At 39.2% G+C, this 20,522-nt stretch overlaps 1 protein-coding gene across 4 annotated transcripts; it reads right to left on the minus strand.

Moving 5' to 3' along the window:
* Nucleotides 1-1,558: 1,558 nt before the first annotated feature.
* On the minus strand, nucleotides 1,559-16,457 carry SMNDC1 (survival motor neuron domain containing 1). 4 transcript variants are annotated; one of them, XM_089509865.1, is made up of 7 exons: nucleotides 16,347-16,457; nucleotides 11,860-11,965; nucleotides 10,535-10,654; nucleotides 8,541-8,683; nucleotides 6,586-6,747; nucleotides 5,574-5,727; nucleotides 1,559-3,790 (listed from the first exon to the last, which is right to left on the minus strand). In XM_089509865.1, exons 3-7 carry the CDS (start codon nucleotides 10,652-10,654, stop codon nucleotides 3,653-3,655), a joined length of 717 nt encoding a protein of 238 aa, XP_089365991.1. In that variant the 5' UTR covers nucleotides 11,860-11,965; nucleotides 16,347-16,457; the 3' UTR covers nucleotides 1,559-3,652. The 4 variants fall into 4 exon arrangements, with proteins under 4 accessions (XP_089365991.1, XP_089365990.1, XP_089365992.1 ...); XM_089509864.1 differs by lacking the exon at nucleotides 11,860-11,965; XM_089509866.1 differs by lacking the exons at nucleotides 1,559-3,790; nucleotides 11,860-11,965; nucleotides 16,347-16,457 and adding exons at nucleotides 5,856-5,967; nucleotides 14,244-14,990 and having other exon boundaries at nucleotides 5,645-5,727.
* Between the last annotated feature and the right edge of the window lie 4,065 nt (nucleotides 16,458-20,522).

Genomic DNA, 20,522 nt, shown 5'->3' on the forward strand with positions numbered 1-20,522 from the left:
AATATGATGCAGATTTTTAAACACAGTAAGTACATTTTGTTTCTTTTATTGCATTAGCCAGTACCTGATGCACAAAGTAGGTATGTGTGCCATTGTAACACCCCCCCCCAGTTATAATGAGGAAAAAACCCCAAAACTATCAGTAATCTTTCAGCCTTTACTGACCTCTGAATATCCTTTGCAATTTGTATATTAAAAGAGAATCAAATGTACAGTGCTATGTTTCTATGTAGCCATACTGTACTGGTCAAAAGCAATTCCAAGTCCAAACAAACATGTATCCTTTGGCAAATATTTTTCTAATACGTACATAGCTCAGTATAAGCTTATTTTTAAACACTTCTCAGATCATGACTATGTTTTTTTTCTGAGATCTTCTGAAATTTGGAACAGTTACTATATTGGTGCTTTAGCCAACCACTTTGAAGAACTGAAAGATACAAAACAAATATGTAATCCCAATCAACCTGTGATTGGTGCTCAGATTGACCAGTGCCAGCCTTTTAAAAAACCCAATGCTGAAATGCTAACCAGAGCTCTATCTGTAAGATGCAGGGATGGTGCTGACAAAGATGTTGCATTTTTCATCACTGTAAACATTCTTCCTTTGTTTGTGGCCATCTATATTAACTTGTTTAAAATATACAAATAAATTTTATGAAATTTTATTTCTAGTAAGATTGTTATCTTCCTCTTGTCCCACATCATAAATCTAAAGAGCAAACATGCAACAGAAGTTGCCATAAATACAGCTATGTGCTGAACACAGGCTATATTGTTTACTTTGTCTCCAAAGGATGCAACAGCATGTTTCTGTCTACACTGATTAGAGTTCTGTATTTTTAAAACTTGCAGTCCAATGTTTCAAAGTTGTGCACAGCCATCTGTAGCAATAGAGCAAGAATACCACATACAGTAGGCTCTTCTCAGTAGAACACTTTTCCTCATGTGGATTGCCCCTATAATGGATCCAAAGGGTTACTTTTCAGGCAAGATGCAGGGCATATATGCACACAAGTGTAGGGGTTATTTTTGGTTATGCGTTTTCCTCTTGGACTATCCAATCACATTTTGTATCAGAAGCTGCTTTTGAAATGTGCTTCAGTTACAGAAATAGCTTTCTCTCACACTGGTAAAAAACTGATTTTTTTCTTTGGACATTGTCTCATTTAGTGAATTCCAGTAATTCTTCACAACAGAAAGTCCAGTTTTATCTGTTAATTAAATTATGTCCTTGATGGTTTCTTTACTCAGAAAATCATAATGGTTAAACTAACTTCAGGACAGCTGAAGATCTGCACTGATAGTACATACAGGATGGCCACCAGCTCTATATGCAACTTCGATTATATGCAAACTTCCAGATAAAGGTTTGATAGTCCTTCAGCCAAATTTGATCAAGGAACATTTCTCATTAATTGAGACTTAACACATCGAGTGCAAATTCTTCAGTCTATGCTCCTTATAGCCTCCACAATTTTTTTTGGCTATATGTCTTTTCATATGACACTTTTTCAATTTTTTTCCCAAATCTTCATTTTTGGGGGACATAGCCAAGTGGTTTTGAACATTTTATTTTAATAAAAGTCAAACATACAAAACTGAAATCAACACAGTCATAAAAATTACCTCCTCTTTCCATTGACAGGAAGAGCCTCTCTGTGTGAATGGAGTCTAGCCTACTAAAAACAAATTTTAGACTCAGGTAAACTGACAGACATTTTCACTAATTGGGCATCAACAAATCCTGATGGTACCTGATCTCATTTTAATTCAGAAAACAAGTTACAAAAGGGGACTGTAACATAATATACATGGGGATCGGAGTTCAGATTAATGAGCAAGAATTACTCTAGCAGGAGAAATAATGAAATCCAGTCTTGTTCATTAACTTAACACCATATTTTACAAAAATAATTATCTACATTGTATACAGGGCTATACATTAACTTTTTTCTTCAAACACATTTCAAGATTGAGAGATGGCACTACCACCCTAAACAATACAGACTGGCAAAGGGAAGCAACTGCATCCACAAGATACAAAAAGGCCAGAACTTTTACACATGGTTTTCCAAATAAAAATCAGAGTGGCCCAGCTATACTAACAAAGTTGAAGTTCAGCATTCTTATGAGAGGAATGTCCTGATGCAGTTAACCAGCTGGATACGCAATAAAATTGATTTAGCACAATTTGGGTAGAATTACTGTGTATTTATCAGGTAAACAAATGTATCAAGTAACTCGTCACTTCTTCCATGGAAATTACTACTTCTCATTTAACTCCTCCAACATTTAAAGTGCTAACCTATCTTGGAAAGCAACAAACGAACCTTACTCAGCCCATGGCTGCATTCTGAGCATGACATAAGGTTCTGCTGAGAAGCCCAACAGCAAACTTTCCTGCCTGCCACAGACAAGTGCGCTTTTTGTTCTCTGTTGAACCCCCACTTCCCTGGAACGGGAAAAAAACGGGGGTAAATTTCAAGATGCATGTAATCTAGAGATAGAGTGCAAGTCAGTTAGATAATCCTAGCCCTCCTCCATGCTCTTGAAGGACATGCTTAGTACAAGCCTTGGGAAGCAGCTAGAAGAGCTTGTGCTTCTCAAGTCTGTCGAAATTTTCTATGAGTTCTAGGCAATTCCTCCACTATTCTCCCAGCCTGTAGTTAGAGTGGCACAACGTGTCAAGCTTTGCACTGATTTTGGAAAGAGTTTTTACATTTTGCTGCTTTCTCAGCCTCTCTGAGGCTCAGCATGACAAAAATGAACCTCTACTTCATGTTTCCTAGCTTGGAGGTGAGGGGGGGGGGGACAGGGCAAACCCTACAGCAAAAAGAACATCAGAACACCTCTGAAGTTTAGTGTGACTTCACAACAAGAGCAGATAATTGATCTCAGGAATGCAATCAAATGAATGGCAAGCACACCACCCAGCTAAACTTTGTAAACTCCTCTCTTTCGCAATTCTTATAAAAAGGAAAGATTCTAGCTAGGACCCTGTATAGCACAGTAATTCCACATGAGGAACTAGCTATCCAACACTCCCTAGACTTACTGTTGAGCCACTGCAACCCCTGCCCATGCACTATGGTCATTTCATGGTTAGTGAGACAGGAGGTGGGGTTGGAGAATCATCTGATTGTGCCCCCAAGCAAGCCAAGGAAGCCAACATGGGCAAATCAAAATTTGACCTCACCATTAAACTGGGATGGAAGCTAGCTCCACAGAAACAAAAAATTCTCAGTATTTGTCCATGCAATAATAACAGGACTACCAGTATATTAAGTACATTGGGGGGTGGGGGGGAGAGGGGAGGCAAGAAAGCTGGGATGACTACTTTATTACACAGTCATTTGGTATTGATGGTATTCCAGATAATGTGTGAGTGAAGACACTACAGAGATCGGAGGTTTCTGGATAATAAAAAGGGAATTTCCCCACTAGTGTGACTTGTGCATATTTAATTTGAGAACAGTAAAGGGGTCATTCTGAACTTCTACTACTTACTTAAGGCTTGTACCAGCGTAAGCCAACTGATGGCAACAACTATTTTCACTACGCACCAATAGTTTACTTTTAGAAAAATATAACAATAAAAAGGTAAATGTAAAGCCCGGCAGAGGTGATGTTTAGTCATTTCTTCCCTCAGTTACTGGGGCATCAAATGTCTGACATTGTACTTGGATGTATCTTGGTACTGCGTCATGGGTTTGTCTGCAATTCCACATGTCCCAACTCCAACTTTCCCTGTTACACTTTCAGGAGATGCAAAGATGCTTCGCTTTACCTGTAGAACAAATTAAAAGTGCTATTTGTAGACATTTTCAAATTTCACCTAGTCACAAAACAATGCTAACGCTAAATGTGCAGATGGGTCACTTTAGAAAGTAAAGCATAGCCCATTTTTGCCCGAAATTAAACAGTAAGCAAGATTTATACTTTGTTGTTGTTGTGTGTCTTCAAGTCATTTCTGACTTATGGTGACTCTATCACAGGTTCTTCTGGGGCTGAGAGTGTATGACTTGCCCAGGGTGACCCAGTGGGTTTCCATGGTTGAGTTGGGAATTTAACACTGATCTCTAGAATCCTAGACTCAAACCACTGCACCACACTAGTTCTCTGGCTTTATACCACAGATTCTTTAATACTGACCTTGATCTACATATGGACTGGGCTACATTGTTGACTAAAACATATTTTATTGTATTTTAGATCCCAGTGCCAGTGATACTGTATTACCAAACCTAACAATACAAGTGATGTAAATAACTGCTTTTTTTACTGTATACATTATTAGGACAGCATGAAAGCATCACAGTACAAACCATTAAGATACAGACTGATGCCTAGACATAATTCTGACATGAACATGAAGAAAGCAGCTGAAACTAAGAGCCCGAACAGACAGGCCAAAATAAAGCTACTTCGGGCCACTTTGGAAGTCTGCTGTTTAAATGAAACGTGCCTCCTAAGAGGCCGGAAGCCGCGCCAAAGCCACGTTCCAGTCCTAAGGACAGGACTGTGGGTTTGGTGCAACTTCTGGCCTCTTACGTCATTTAAACAACATACCTCCAAAGTGATCCAAAGCAGCTTTATTTTGGCATGTCTGGGCCCTAAGATACAAACAAGATAGAGGTGCTATGTGCAGGAAAACCAGACTATTATGAGTAGAGATTAGCCCTTGGTCCTTGTTGTGACAGCCCTGTTTCTGACGAGTCAGTTTGTCATTTGGGAATTCTACAGACTTATTGCTGAGGAATCTCAACAGACAGGTCTGTTTTTCACCAGTTTAGGCTGCACCAGTTGTAATCATATGTAGCAAGGACAGACAATTTGGTACTCCAGAGACAGATAGGCTGTATCACAGTAATTCACTCTACATAGAGCTGAATTTAAAGTTGGATCAAAAACTTTAACTGGCACAATGTGTCTGCACAAATACTTTTGGATTCTGGGCAGCTGATGCCTATACTGTACTAGCACCCCACTTGTATGCCTGCTTCTAGGAACAGTTAGGTTGGTGGGCACAAAGAACAAGGGTTCTTTTTAGTGGTGCCTCCCCCCCCCCCCTTTGCATCTAATATTTATAAGGCTCCACCATTTCAGGAAGTCAGTGGTCCTAAAGATTACAATGTTAATCCTACCATACATGTGATTTAGGACACTACTGGGGCCTTTGAGTATGTTGTACTGTTTAATTTCAACTACTAATTTTGATTCGGTTGTTTTTATTGTTGGGTTTGTGCTTTTAACCTTTGTGTATGATCTTGGAAGGATTTAATCTAAAAGTTTTCTTTTAAATATGCCACAACCTTTATAAATATGAATTTTCAATTTTACAACTAGTATCCCATCGTATCTCCAACATCTCACATAAGTAACTAATATTTAACAAGCTGTTTAATATACTATATAGAATTCCCACACAGTGCTTCTGGAATATATAAACAACTATCTACAATGGAAGCTGCATTTCTGCAGAGGTCAGTCATGCCAGTAGTGTTCTTTAGTTCCACAATCCTTCTACAGTGACTATACTGTTAAGATACTAAGCCACAGCATACACATACCTGTCCTTTTTTGTTTTTTGAGTACGCTCTGTTGTTGAATTGTTGCCATTTGACTTTTTGATCCTCTCTTTCCTGCTCCAATTCTTTGATGCGTTGTGCCTTTTTCAAAGCTTTTTTCTTTTTATATTCTCGTTGTTGGGCAATCATTTCTTTCCTAAAAGAGAAATGGAAATTAAGGTTACTTACATACCTCATCACACTGCATCTCCTTTGCTTTAACTTCACTTTTGCTCTCAGAACATGTAGACAAAAGCAAGGATGCACTGATTAAGAGAGTCTCACCTTGGGCTAGGTGAATGTAAAGATAAACTCTCAGTACAATGGAGTATCATCTGTCCAGGCCCATTTCATTCTCCATCTGTAGAAAGTGCTGTCATTCCTTCTGTAAAGCAATCTGTGCACTGCAAGTTTCAATAAAGCACAGGAATCCTACTTTCATGCACTATTAAGAACAAAAGCTTTCTTTGAGAATTCTAGCTAGCCTTTTGCTAAATATAGAACAACTCTAAAACCTAACTCAGAATTTATTCACTAGAAGTAAATTATTCTACATGCCCAGGACAGTCACATGAGGGACTGCCTTTAACCAGTCTCATCAACCCTGACCATGCATTGAGGTTAACAGCACAAAGAATGGCATAACCTTTCATCATAATCCCAGTCCATTATTTAGCTGCCACATATTCACAGTAGCAAGTAAATTCTGGAATGGCTAAAATCAAGTTAAACAGTATTCCCCAGTCTGAGCCTCCAAAAAATTGAACAGGCAAGCTCATATTCTAAACCACAGTTTAACTAGAAAGAAGAAGAAAAATAGCAAACCATCATCTCTTTACCGGATCTGCAAGAGCTATGCAAAATATGACTCAAGAAATTAGAAGAATGCAGGTTTTTTGTGCTGTAAAATCACCCCTGGGGGTGACAATCCATCAGTAATGGCAGATTAAATACAGTATTTTCTTTACTGCTATCCCACACCACTGAATGCTGAACATTAATTTCAGTCACTTACTTGGACATGGGTTTGTTGCCACTGTCTTCTTTTGCTTTCCTTCCCTCTTCCACAGGTTTCAGATTAAGCAGGGGTGTGACTTCAGCATTACCATATCCCGAAAAGGTGACTGCAGCTGTACCATTCTCTTCATCTATCTCTTCAATTTCAGCTTCATAACACCTGTAAAGATATCATGGCTGTAAGCATGTGAGTAAAGGTTTAAGACTCAGCCCTAGAAAACTTGCAGTGACTAATAATATGCTTCAGAACATTTCTAATCAAGTTTGGACTGGTATCTCAAGTCCATCTTAGACATATTCTCTCCAGTTTCTGAAACAATTATGCAGAATACAAAATGCTACCAATCTTAAAGTTAAAGTTCAAGAGCTCATTAACTATATTCCCTTTCAAACATTTGGCCAGATACAGATTTCCCCCCCAGTTTTTCCCCCCTCTATGAGCGCCAATTCAGCCAATTACAGACTAAGAATTTATTTTTATTGTTTTCTTTTTCACCAAATTTTTTCCAACATGTGCGATTCAGACTACAGTCTTATGTAAAAGTATATGGGAATAAGCTTCATTTGAACACAATGGAATTTTACTTCTGAGCAGACATGTAAAGGATTGTACTCTCAAACTGTAACTTGATACCTGGCTCACAGCCCCCTTATAATCTATTGCTAAAATGAAGCAAGGTAGAACTAACATTAAGGAAGTATTTAGAACAATGTGTATTAAATGTGTTCTGCAACAGTGACACAGAAAAATCAAGTAATTATCTACTTTTCTTAAACACATCATCTGAGATTCAGCATCCAGCTAGTTTAAAAATAGATGTATGAGGGGCTAAACATTCCACCCCTTTGGAGCGGCGTGCTGCCGCCCCTTTCAGTATCGGATCGGAGAGGCAGGAACTACATGCTGCGGCCCCAATCTGGCCTTTCCCCCACGCTAAAAAGAACAGCAAAATGCCACTCCTTTTTGCACTGGGGAAAAGGTGCCTCTACCGCCCTGGCACTCCTTTCGGCACTTCATCATCTGGATGCAGCACCAAAGGAGCACTGTGAAGCCGCCCACTGTGTGGTCAGGTGCACACCATGACAACAGCATCAGGGCAGCGTTGGAGTGTGCTTCGTGTGGACGTCATGTCCCCATTCTTCCCCAAGGCTGGCATATAACGCCAGTCTGTAGAGCCTCTGAGTGTTCTCAAGTGGGATGCCTACATACACATATAAACTATTCATTCAGCCACTACAGCATACCCATTAGGATGACTTTGGGAAAGTTGTTTTATTATACGACCTTAAAGCTGCCATCCTCACCCACAAAGTAAGAACCAGTCTCAGAAACAGTTGCTCCTTTTCCATGTTACTTTCAAATTCAGTCCCCCTACCTGCAATGGTACCTCTGGATTCTAAGTAGCTTGTTTGGGCATATATGGGAAACTGATCTTTCACTTGTCTCCAAAAAAACCTACTCTATGTCCAGTCCAAAGTAATGTGAATGAAGTTCTTTGCTTCCTTCGCTATAGTTCTTCCTTACCACTTTTATAGATCTTTTATAAGTGAGTGGCATTCCTATTTTTCTCCCTCAAATTGGTGATGATATGCACATACATTATTTAATTTATTGGATGGTATATCTGCCTTATGCAAAACTTTACAAAGTTAAATATATCTCAGACCCAATTAATATTCTTTATATTTTTAACACACATTTTGTACCTGTAAAATCTCTCAAACCAAGAATGACATGCTATTAGACTGCAACTCCCAGCAGTCCCAGTCTGCAGTTAATGGGGAAGAATACTGGGAGTTGCAGTCTAATATCTGCATGGCAATATAATTCCTTTAATTATCATGCTCACCAAATTGGTCCTCACAGTTAGGGTATAAACTAAAGGGAAATCTCTTACCATGGAATTGTATTATTTCATGTAACGGTTACAGAAGTTTGTTTTCTACACTTACTGTCCATCTTCACTCCATATGGCCATACATCTGTCTCCAACCTTCCAAGTGTGACTTGGGAGAGCAGAAGCAGAACTATCAGAACTTGCAAGAGTTTCTGATGGTTGTGTTGAAAGGAGATCTTTGGTTAATTCTATCACTTCCTGAGGGAAGAAAAAAAGGACAAATCTTCAAACACTGTTACCCACCCTATTAATGTCCTTTACAAAGTGTGATAGTATTATAAAGGGCAGCAGACTGTATAGCACATTAACCTATTTGCATTTGTTATCTTAGCAAATCTCTTGTACAGCTCCTGAATTGAGATCGATAGCATTATACAATATCCATTTAACACAGTGGGAGTGGGATCAGCAAGAACTTGTGATAGAACAACAAGGACATTTCCTAATTGCTTATTTCTACCATTTTCAATAATTATAATGCTTATGCTTGCTAGAAATGTAAAACTGCCTGGTTTTTGAAGCCTTCCGGGGGGGGGGGATCCTATTTGTTTTTTAAAGAGAATTTTTTGGGAAAATTTAAGAACTCAGTTATCTACACTGTTTACAGACTGGAAGTCATTTTGTTACTACTTGGCTTGTTATGTGTAACTTCATTAGGTACAAAATTATCATGTTTGGTATATTAAAGTAAGAGTTTATTCAGTAAAGAATTACAAAGTGAAGTTACTTTTTTCAAATAAGCAAGGTCCTGAAAGCGAAGGAACATTGGAACTATAAAGAATGATTGGAGGGGGGATGCCAGTCTATCAGAACCAAGCAGAAATGTGCATATTATGCTCCTCAACTAGTCATAACAAGCAACGGGAGTGTTTGTGTTGGCCAGGGATCTTGACCCCACGCTCCTCACAACGTTTGAATGGAATGGAATGAGTGGCCATATCAATAGGGGAACAATGAAAACGTAGCCAAACTCAATCTGAGTCCAAGTGAGAAATAGTTGTACTGAGCCAAATTGCAAAGAGTAAGAGGAGTCAAGACACAGAAAATTGTGGTCAAAACATAAAATCTCTGTTGACAAATTGTTGTCAACTGTTGAATTGAAGGCAAGAGAGTAGCCAAAACCAAAACACATTGTCTTTCTTTTGTTTTTAGAGCTGAAAAAGAAAGCAATTCTAAAAATATGTTCCTACAGTTACTGCTAAATGCCAGTAAAAAGGCATTTCTGAAATCACTTTTGTTTTTAAAAATTGCACTGACCCAGCAGCAGAAAACAAATACTTGTGAACAGCACTGAAAAAAAATAAAAACCAAGGGGTTATTTGTAAAGAAGCAGCAATTCATCAGCTAAGCTTAGGGGTTATTCACACTTACTTTTTTTGAATGAAGGGACTTGCATCTCCTCACCAATTCAGAACCGATTCAGAATCGGTTCAGTGTTCTCACTAAGTTTACCATAGAGATCGAATCTCTATGCCATTTGAACACTGTTGACCTTCACATTTGCCACTGTATCAATTTAAAATGGAGGGACCTCCATTTCTGGGAACAATGCAGCATGATCTGAATTAATTCAGTAGTATGCTCACACTACCAAAGATACAGATCGTTGTGGCTCTTTACGAACTTCACAGAAATAAACCAGTTCCACACCAGTTTATTTCCGTAGGGACCTCTGACATGCAAGTAGTTGGGCAACATATACACATGTTTAATTTTTATTTATATTTTAATATTAGCGCTTTTACAAAGCTTAAAATGTACCATTTTAAAAATTATCATCTCAATTTCCTCACACATAATATTGCTTTTTTAAGATGATACCTGCTACAACACGCAACCTTATGATTACTTTTTAAATCAAGTGACAGCCCTGATTCTCTGGTAACCATTTTATTCCCACAGAAAAACAATTCATACATATTCGATAGCCAACAATTAACATATCCTTCACCAGTACCTCCAAGATAATATCAATCCTGACAATGTCAAAAATCTTCTTCACTGTGTAGAAAATATATATGCTGCAAAGTTGTATCTTTTAATTCTCACCTGTAAATCCTTCTTTAGTTTTAGTAGGTCTTCATTTTCTCCATTCCCTGTCAAAGCAGCTTCAACTTGCTGGAGCTGAGCTTTGTAGCTAGCTAACTGTTTTGCAAGGTCTTCTGACATCTGCAAGTAGGAAAAGCCATTATAGAATCAGATATAACAGTCTGTTTGAAAGAAACTGTCTTACATAACATTTAGAACCTAAATGACTATCATATTCATCTATTAAGAATTCTACCACAAGGGTTGCTAGAATTTAATCTATGAAATAAAATAATTAACCCTTTTAAAAAAAAACCAAAGTATCAGTGTAACAGCAATTTTAAATTATATTAGTATATTATCATGAGATCTTTGAACAGAATTATTGAAACCTTACTTTTTTGTTTATCATGCATACATATTTTTCAATGAACAAGCTACATGCTTTATAAAAGCAATCACATCAGATAAAGAAGATATGGGAAGCAATCCTAACCCAAAGGGATCAGTGACCATAGAAGTACATACACGGGAAGTCAAAACTAGCAGTCTATGCAACCTCAATAAATTTCTAAATAACTTTAAAGGGCAGGCCCATGCAGACCACATTTGCAGCATTCAGTATAAGGCAGCCTTTTCCCCATGGCTGGCTCTCTTACTGCTTTGTCATATGGGACAAATAAAAGGTAACGGACATTCTATAACCAGTGACCAAAAGAGATACAATAATTACTTACTATTTGATGTGACCATCTTTAATCCAACCTAGACCAAAAATATTGGAGCTTATAGGATCATACTAAAAGTCCAATCAGAAGTAGCTAAAGTTTATATTAGATTCATAAATGAGTCACATTATGATGCGTACCCTAAAAACCTGCCCTGTAGGACTGACTAGGAAAGTGTCTATTACAAAAATTTTGGAGCTACTGAGGGCTGTATCAGAGGAGAAAAGAGTCATTGGATATCAAAGTACCCCACCAATTAGATTACCACACTACACTCTTGTAGCACTGCTATTCCACTTTAATTGTTCTGGCTGCCTTCTGTTGCATTCTGGGATTTGAAGTTTATGGAAAGGAATTTAGAATTTCAGCCAGACAGCTCTTGGGCCTCACTGAACTACAAACTCCAGAATGCAACAGGAGGCAGCCAGAGCAGTAAAAGTGGAATGGCAGCACTATAAGAGTGTAGTGTGGTAATGTGGCTAGTCACAGATTTCTTCTCCAGGCTGACATTAAACAACCAAGTTTATAAAAAGAAGATTCTGGAGAGGCAAGCCTGCAATATAATCTGAGTATTACTAACAAAAGAATCCATGCTCACTCAGTAAGTTAAACCCATACCTTGTATAAATCAGTTAGTCCATAATGAAAAGATACTGTGATTCAGCGGATACTATCTTGGTACAACAGGAATTATCCTAGCAGCCCCTTTCTTCTGGCTTTACTCCTATAAAAAGACAGATTTACTTGTCTTTTGCTATTAAATTAAGGAAAGGAAGCCAGCCATCAGAGACCTGAGTTTATAAAAAGTGAGAGTTATCCCAATGCTGCTGACTGCAAGTTAGCTAAAATGATAGCTTCTTTTTGTCCTGCCTGCTAAAGCATGAATAATATTATGATACTTTTACTCATCCTTATTATCAGATTTCCCAAAGAACACTAAAGCAGGCACAGGCAACACATGGCCCTAGACCCTGATGCCTGAGCAGGAGAAGAACAGCAATGTATTTTGAGAGCTAGTGTAGGATGATCAGTATTTTGGGAGGAGGATGGCTCTACTCACTGTCCAGATGCAACCCTCAACATATTTCTTCCAAAAGTCTTCAAGGGGTTAAAAAAAACCTTGTCTGTTCCTATTCTAAAGGAGCTAATTGGAGTGATAATTTCCCTTTTGTAGAGGGGAATGCTCTTTGATGTGTGTATGTGCCTTCAGATCACTTGTCAACTTATGTTGACCGGATGAATTTCATAGGGTTTTTATAGGCTAGGAATACTCAGAGGTGATCTTTGGCAGTTCCTTCCTCTGAAATATATCCTACATCACCTGGTATTTGTTGGTTGTCTCCCATCCAAGTACTAACCTGGGCTGACGCAGTGTAGCTTCCAAGATCAGGCAGGATCTGGTTTCTTGAGAGCAGAAATACAGCTCTTTGCTCAATCACATTCCAAATTTCACCCACACAAACAGCTCTTCCCATTCTTCCTTAAATACTCCCTAGAAGAAGTCTCCACTTCTCTCCAATATTTTCATTTGTAAGTAGAACTAGATATGTAAATGGGGAAAACATAGTGCAAAATACGTTCTTTTGCTTTTTTTTTTCTTGGCCCATCATTAGTCGGACCACTCTTTGGACTTTGAGAGTGGCATGAACAATGTTAACAATATCTCCAGTACTCACCCTTGTATTCTTTACTTACCTTCAGGATTCCCATTCAAAACCATGGCCATAACAACCCAGGAAATCATACATCAAACTGGCTTCCCTTTCTTATTAATTTCAAAAAAATTATGCTGGTTGAAGTTATGCTTGGGAAAGCCTGAATTTTTGCAACCTTCTCCCACATTAACCTGCCCAAAGTGTAAGAGCTGTCTCCCTCGGTGTGCGGTGGAGTCTCCTTCTTTGGAGCTTTTTAAACCGAGGCTGGATGGCCATCTGTCGGGGGGGGGGGGGTATTTTGATTGTGTATTCCTTGAAGACAAGGGATTGGACTGGATGTCCCTTGGAGTCTTCCAACTCTATGATTCTAACCCTCTAATCTCCACCTGATTCACTCCCATCATTTTAGCGATCCATACTGATTTTTGTTATTGCTTTTACCATCTATTTTAAAAGTTACCTACCCCGATTTTCTACAATGAAGTGTAATGAAGCCAAGGGACTTCTTTTTTCTTGTGCACTGTACTGCTATTATTATTATTATTATTATTATTATTAATTATTAAACTTTATTTCTAAAGCGCTGTAATTATACACAGCGCTGTACAAAGTCGGTAAAATTAGAGAGAATATAAAAGCCTGCCCAATTCTAAAATAATAACAATTAAAAGAGGAATAGTTAAAATTACCATATAGAAAAGAAAAAACAAATTAAAAACATCAAACAAATCACATCACATCAAATATTGTCAGACAGCCAGATGACAATCACATAGTGCTATACTGCCTTATAACATGACTTTGGTCCAAAACACACTGCGGAAATAATCCAGTTTGAGACTGCTTTAACTGCCCTGACTCAGTGCTAAGGAATCCAGGGAATTGTAGTTTATTGTGGCACCAGAGCTCTCTCTGACAGAGAAAGCTAAAGGTCTTACAAAACTACAGGTTCCATGATTCCCTAACATTGAGCCAGGGCAGTTAAAGCAATCTCGAACTGGATTATTTCTGCAGTGTGTTTTGGACCAAAGTCATCTTATAAGATCCAGGACAAAGAAGGAATCCCTCCAGACCAGCAGAGGCTGATCTTTGCCGGCAAGCAGCTGGAAGATAGAAACTATTTCATAATTACAGGCTTTTGAATTAAATTGCTCCTGTCACAATGCTTAGGTCTCCATAAGCAATCTAGGCACTGTATCCTAAGCCTTGCAATGGACAGCCAGATCCATAGTCGGGCCCTGGCCAAATCCTTAGTATTAGTTCCCATTAGGAAATTCACTTATGGAGTGATTGGGCTAAATCCAATACAATTCCAGATTATAGTAAAAAGGTAAAGGAGAGTTGCACCTTTAAAACGCAGGCTCCAATCCCAGGGCCATCGCCCAAATGGCACAAAAACACCTGAGCCCAGCGGTCCGGTGGTGGCAAGAGGGAGGCGTGTTGGGAGAGCGGCAATTCAAAAGCCGGAACACCTGACTGAACCAGCCCAGAAAACATCATCAGCCTACAGTGGACATTAGGCTGGGCGTTATTATTAGTAGTAGTATATTAACTATGGAGAGAGATGGCAACAGCCAGAGGGAGATTACAGTTAACAGTGGACCAGGTGATGCACACAACGCTAATCTTAGACAGCCTAGCCTGCCCCTGATGGTCCTACTCCATTTGCCTGTCCTCTATCTGTTTTATAACTAGCATAACTATTTTAAGCATGCAATCTGTACTTGATTGTCGTTTTGTTGACGGGGACTGTTTTATTGCTTGTTATGTTACGTTACGCTTAGTTATTATGCCATGTCATGTCATTTTAACATATGCAAATCGATATCAATAGTTGTTCTGCTGCCAGGGAAGCGCCAGGGGTTTGCTGTTTAAATTATTATGTTACGTTATGACCTCTGTTATTATGCTGTGTATTTTGGATTCTGTACTCTGTATTCTCTATTTTATTTGTATAATTACTTTATTGTTATAATATTGCTGTGAGGTATTCGATAGGGAGGGGGGTGGATTTTGTATTTTTGATACCTTTATTTTGTAATGTGCCTTGATTCCACGAGGAAAAGGCGGAATGTAAACAAATTGTATTATGATGATGATGATGATGAAGGTAGTCCCTTGACATGAATATCTAGTCGTAACCGACTGCAGGGGGCAGTGCTCATCTCTGTCTCTAAGCCGAAGAGCCAGCATTGTCCAAAGACTGCTCTGATGGTCATGCTGTTACTTTCCCACCGAAGTGGTACCTGTTTATCTACTTAATACAGAATGCTTAAGGGAACGCCTTCTTCCGTACCGTCCCTCCCGCACTCTAAGGCCCTTGGGGAAGAAGTGACTTCAGCCAAAAAACTCTAGACTAACCTCAGTTACCCAGAGGGCCTTTTCATCGCAGCTCTGAGCCTTTGGAATGACCTGCCGAAGGAGATCCCCCACATTTCTACCCTTTAAGAAAAGCCTTTAAGAAGCCTCTTAAGATGGATCTCTTTGGGCAGGCCTTCCCTACCTAGTTCCTCTCCCCGTTTACTGTGACTCACGTCACTCTGTCCACCACACTTAAATTTAATGAAAATTAAATAAAAATTGATACAAATTAAATTCTTGCCTCAAGAAAAAGAGTGCTCCCTCCGTGCCTACTCTCTTCATCAGACCTGGAGGGGAGAAAGAGAGGCCGTTCCTTCAGGTCCAGCTGTGAATTCTGTGACTTGCGTCGCTCTCATTTATCTTATTGTATTGTATTCTCTGTATTTTTATTCCTGTCACCCACCTGGATTCCTTGTGATTGGGACGGCTATAGATAAATCATTGTTGTTATTATTATTATTATTATTATTATTACTACTACTTGAATTTGCATGCTTCCGAATTGCTAGCTCGGCAGAAGCTGTGACTAGTGATGGGATCTCACTCCGTCACGATCGTCAGCTTCATCTATATGCCGCTTCATACCAGACTAACAGCCTCTAAGTGGGTCACCACTGTATGCCAACTGATACCACGACACACAGGAGACGCCAACCTTACTTTGATTTGTCGTCTGCTATGTTTGATGTATTTGATTTGAGATTTGATGTTTGTAAATGTGTCGCCTGCTTATTTGTACCTAATTATCTATTGCTTCATAGGTATTTTGTAGAGCGTACGCCGCTGGCGCCTGTGGTTCCTGTGACTGAGGCATCGTAGCCTGCTCTTGGTGCCACGGGGAACTACAACTCCCAGGATTCCACAGCACTGAGCCACTGGGTCAAAGGGGACTGTTCCTTGCCGCTCAGAAGCAGCACAGCAAGGACTGGGCCCAGGCTCCGAGGAGGAGCAGCAGGAGGAGGGGAGGCCTCCAAGGCGGCTCTCGCTGAAGAAGACCCTGCCTTTCCCTTCGCCGTCTATTGATCCCCCGCAAACCGGAAAGGAATGACGAAACCAGCCTCCCTCACCGCCGCTCTTTCTCTCGCTCACCTTGGCCTTTCTCTCTCGGTGCCGTCGGGCCTCCGGGGAGCGGTCTGCGCCTGCGCGTACGTGATGACGTCCCCCTACGCAACGCACCGAGCGTTTTTCTCTTTCCTGTGAAAGGCTCCTAGCGACGACGCGCTCCTCCCTGCCTTCCCCCCTCCCACCGTAAGGGGCGCTCTCGCGAGAATCAGGAGCGAGAATTCGCGCTCACGTGACCTCCGCCGAGGCCTTCAGCTCAGGGGGCGTGGCCACTGCGAGTGACCAAAACACACTCACACTGCAGAAATAATAATAATAATAATAATAATGAATAAATAATAATAAATATAAATGTATAAATAATATAAATAAATAACAAATAAATAATATAAATAATAAAATTAAACAAATAAATAATAATAAATAAATAAAATTATCAATAATACATATAAATAATAAATAATGAAATTAAACAAATAATAAAATTAATAATAATAATAATAAAAATTATACTGTTTAATCCTTTTTTAAGGGGGGGAGATATTATGTATATGTTGAGGTATTTTAATTTTTGTACGCCGCATTGATTGTCTCAACAAAAAGCGGGATAGAAACAAAAGTTTTATTGTTTTTATTATTTAAATATATAATATAAATAAATAATGATTGATATTAAATAAATAAATAGTGTAAATAATAAATAAATATTAACCCATTTTGAGGCTGCTTGAACTGCCCCCCCCCCCCCCCCGGCTGAGTGCTAGGGAATCCTGTGAACTGTAAAGCCAATAATATCCAAACAATGATGCCTGTATTGGTCCCAAACCACACTGCAGGAATAATCCCGTTTGAGGCCTTTTTTAACTGCCCTGGCTCAATGCTATGGAATTCTAGGAATTGTAGCTTTGTGAGACATTTAGCTTTCTCTGTCAGAGAGCTCTGGTGCCACAAGAAACTACAATTCCCAGGATTCCCTAGCACTGAGCCAGGGCAGTTAAAGCGGTCTCAAACTGGGTTATTTCTGCAGTGTGTTTTGGACCTTAATGGTTACCTTAAAGGTATCCATTAAAGATATCTTAATGGATACCTTTATCCATTGTTTGGGTGTTAATTGGGTTTGCTATGGCTACCCTGAGAATTGTAGTTTATTGTGGCACCTTCTCTGTCAGAGAAGGCTATCTCTGCCTCACAGAACTACATTCCCCAGAATTCCCTAGCATTGATTCAGGGCAGTTAAAGCGGTCTCAAACTGGATTATTTCTCAGTGTGTTTTGGACCAGAGGCCTTAGTTCGGGGTAGTAGTACTGAGGGCCTCAATTCACTGAGGGCCAGCGTTCATTGCTCTGCCTTTATCTCCAAAGTTTGTTCCTTCAGGTATTTTGGACTTCAATTCCCAGAAGCCCTAGTTGGCTTGGCCAGCAGTCAGGAATTCTGGGAGCTGAAGTCAAAAACATCTAGAGGACCAAAGTTTGGAAACCAAAGCTCTCTATGAGGTCATTTTGAATTTTGGTCCTCTCTCTGGGATATTAGCTGCTCCATCTCTTAAACTAGGGAACTGCTGCAACCAAGAGCGCTTTTGTTCAGCCTCAGCTTCTCTGGCTATAGTCACAAATACCTTGCCTGCCACTCTAAACTATAAGGTTATTTCAGTAATTAGTTGCTTTTTGAAGTAATTCACTGAAACAGTGTATTTTTTTTTTGCCCATAGGTCAGGACTGTAATTTTCAGTGTAATGTTTACATTGTAACTACTTATCAGCATGACAGTGTTTATGCCTATATATCAATACTGGGTAGATTCTCAGTTATGCTGATCAGAGATATGGGAATTGCACAAAGATAGTAGTGGAAGCAACTTTTTAGTAATTAGTAATCCAATGAGTTGTTTTCTGGACTATAGTAAATGTAAGGACCTGTCAGCTGATCAGAGTAATGAGTACCACAACTAGTTTCTTTTAAAAAGCTAAAGTTCCAGACTTTGAAATGAATGTGATAAGCACTACTTAGCTTTAGCCTTTAGTGTTTTGAAACTGCATATTAGAAAACCCACACCAGCTGTTTAACTTTCCAAAAGATTTTTGTTGATCTATTAGCATTGTCTGAGGTGTAAATTGGTCAGCTGCAATTTATGCTTGCTTTCAGCTCATATCCTAAAGACACCAGATCCTGTCTGATCCTGGAAGCTAAGCAGGGATAGCATTGGTTAATACTTGAAAGGGAGATCACAAGCTCCCTCAAGGTGTGGGCATCACCCCAGTGTCTTGCTGGGCCAGGGAATGCTGGGCCAGTGGCAATGGGCACCATAGCATTTCCCACACATTGCCACAAAGTGTATAAAACATTTCAGCCTGGCCAAATAGTTTCTCAGTAAAGTTGGCTGTTTATTGGAAAAAACACTGAGACATCTGCTGGTGGAAATAATTCATTACAACTTGTAATTTGTCTAACTCTTTTTAAAGCCACTCAAGCTGATGGTCATGTAGGAGTGAGTTTCAAATTTTAACTCTGCACTGTTTGAGTGGTTGTCAAGCTACCCCAAAGACAACACCTTTTCCTTTCTGCTGTGGATGGACAAACGCTTGAGTATCTATTAGGGCTTCTGCCAAGAGGCCAGACTAAATATGCCAAACAGCTACTGGGCATTAGCAGAAGCAAAGGGTGACGCTGGCAGAGGATCCCTCAGAGACAGTGGCACCAGAGCTTGTTAGTATCATGCAGGAGGAAGCACCTTTTGAAGAACTTTTACCACATATGTTGAGAAAATCCAAACTGAAGCAAGAGGTAGTGAGAGGATGCACTAGGGCTGTGTGGCTAATGACACAAGTAGACTCAAGCTGAAAGGAAATTCAGCTGTTGACTTGTTCAGAGATACAAGAAAAACCCAGAGCTGTACAAGCATGAACCAGGGGAAGTTAGACATAGCAAAGCAAGAAATGGAATGAACCATCATTGCAGTACTTAGAGTAAGCAAGCTAAAATGGACAGGAATGGGATATTGTGAGTCAGAAAATTCCAGTGTTTTACTCAAGAAATGATGATTATGCATGGACACCATTTTCTGCTTCCAGTTATATAAGACTCTATTTGATTTCTATATTAGCTATCAAATTGTGGTAGCTGGTTCAAATTTTGAATTTTACTTATGCTCAGAAGTTAACAATTATAGTACTGAAATGAGAGCTAATATAGCAATCAAACAGACTCTTATATAACTGGAAGCAGAAAATGGAGAAGCTGTATTCTTTCTCTAAAAAAAACAAGATGAGGAGCAGATTGTGGCACAGACCATGAATTGCTGAGATCACAAATTAGAGTAAAGCTAAAGAAGAACACTAAACCAACCACTGTGCCAAAATACAACTCTATGGTCATTCTTATTACATTTAAAGAAAGTATGAAAAGCAGATTTGTGCTATTAAGTATTATTGACCAAGAAGCAGATAAATTTTGGACTGAATCCAAAGACATTGTCAGGAAGAAATGCAGATATACACTAGCTACAGCCAAAAAGAAAGAAAAGCCTCAGTGGATGACAGATGAAGCTCTTTGAACAATCAAGGATAGATGAGAGGCAAAATTAAAGGCAACAGAAATAGAACTGGTCCTTGAATGTAACTGTTCAATGACTTGTATGCAAGGATAAAGAGCACTGCTATAACAATCAATGCAGAGAAATAGAAAATGAAAACAAGCAATGAAGAACGAGTGACCTCTTCCACAAGGTCTGAGAAATCAAAGGGAAATTTAAACCAAGAGTGGGGATGCTCTACAACCAGCAGGGGAACACATTATACTGTACAAAATAAGAAGGTAATACAAGCAGTACACAAAGATGCTATAAAAACAAATGAAAGGATGACATATTCATTTGAAGAAGAACCACATGAAGATAAACCTCCAGTTTTTGAAAGTGAAGTGGAAGCTGCATTCAGAGAACTTGGGACACATAAATCTTCAGGATGAGATGGCATACCTACAAAGACAGAATCTATGTTAGTTCTAAGTAAAATGTGTCAACAAATATGGGAAACAAAAGAATGACCCACAGATTGGAAATACTCAATATACATTTCAGTCCCCAAGAAAGAGGATACCAGGAATTGCAGTATCTACAGGACCATCACATTAAGTTCCTGTGCAAGCAAAGTGATGTGCAAACTTCTATTTTTATCATATATGGAGCAAGAAATGCCAAATGTTCAAG

Source organism: Sceloporus occidentalis, unplaced genomic scaffold (assembly GCF_023333645.1).
Source record: "Sceloporus occidentalis isolate IW3139 unplaced genomic scaffold, rSceOcc1.0.p SCAF_2, whole genome shotgun sequence".
NCBI lineage: Eukaryota > Metazoa > Chordata > Lepidosauria > Squamata > Phrynosomatidae > Sceloporus > Sceloporus occidentalis.

What these genes read in the sequence shown, in the direction of transcription:
- SMNDC1 (XM_089509864.1), bottom strand. Translation starts at nt 10,654, where the DNA reads ATGTCAGAAGACCTTGCAAAACAGTTAGCTAGCTACAAAGCTCAGCTC. An exon ending in ATATGGAGTGAAGATGGACA is followed by an intron (nt 6,748 to 8,540) that starts GTAAGTGTAGAA and finishes ATATCTTTACAG; the next exon opens with GTGTTATGAAGCTGAAATTG. An exon ending in CAAAAAACAAAAAAGGACAG is followed by an intron (nt 3,791 to 5,573) that starts GTATGTGTATGC and finishes TTTGTTCTACAG; the next exon opens with GTAAAGCGAAGCATCTTTGC.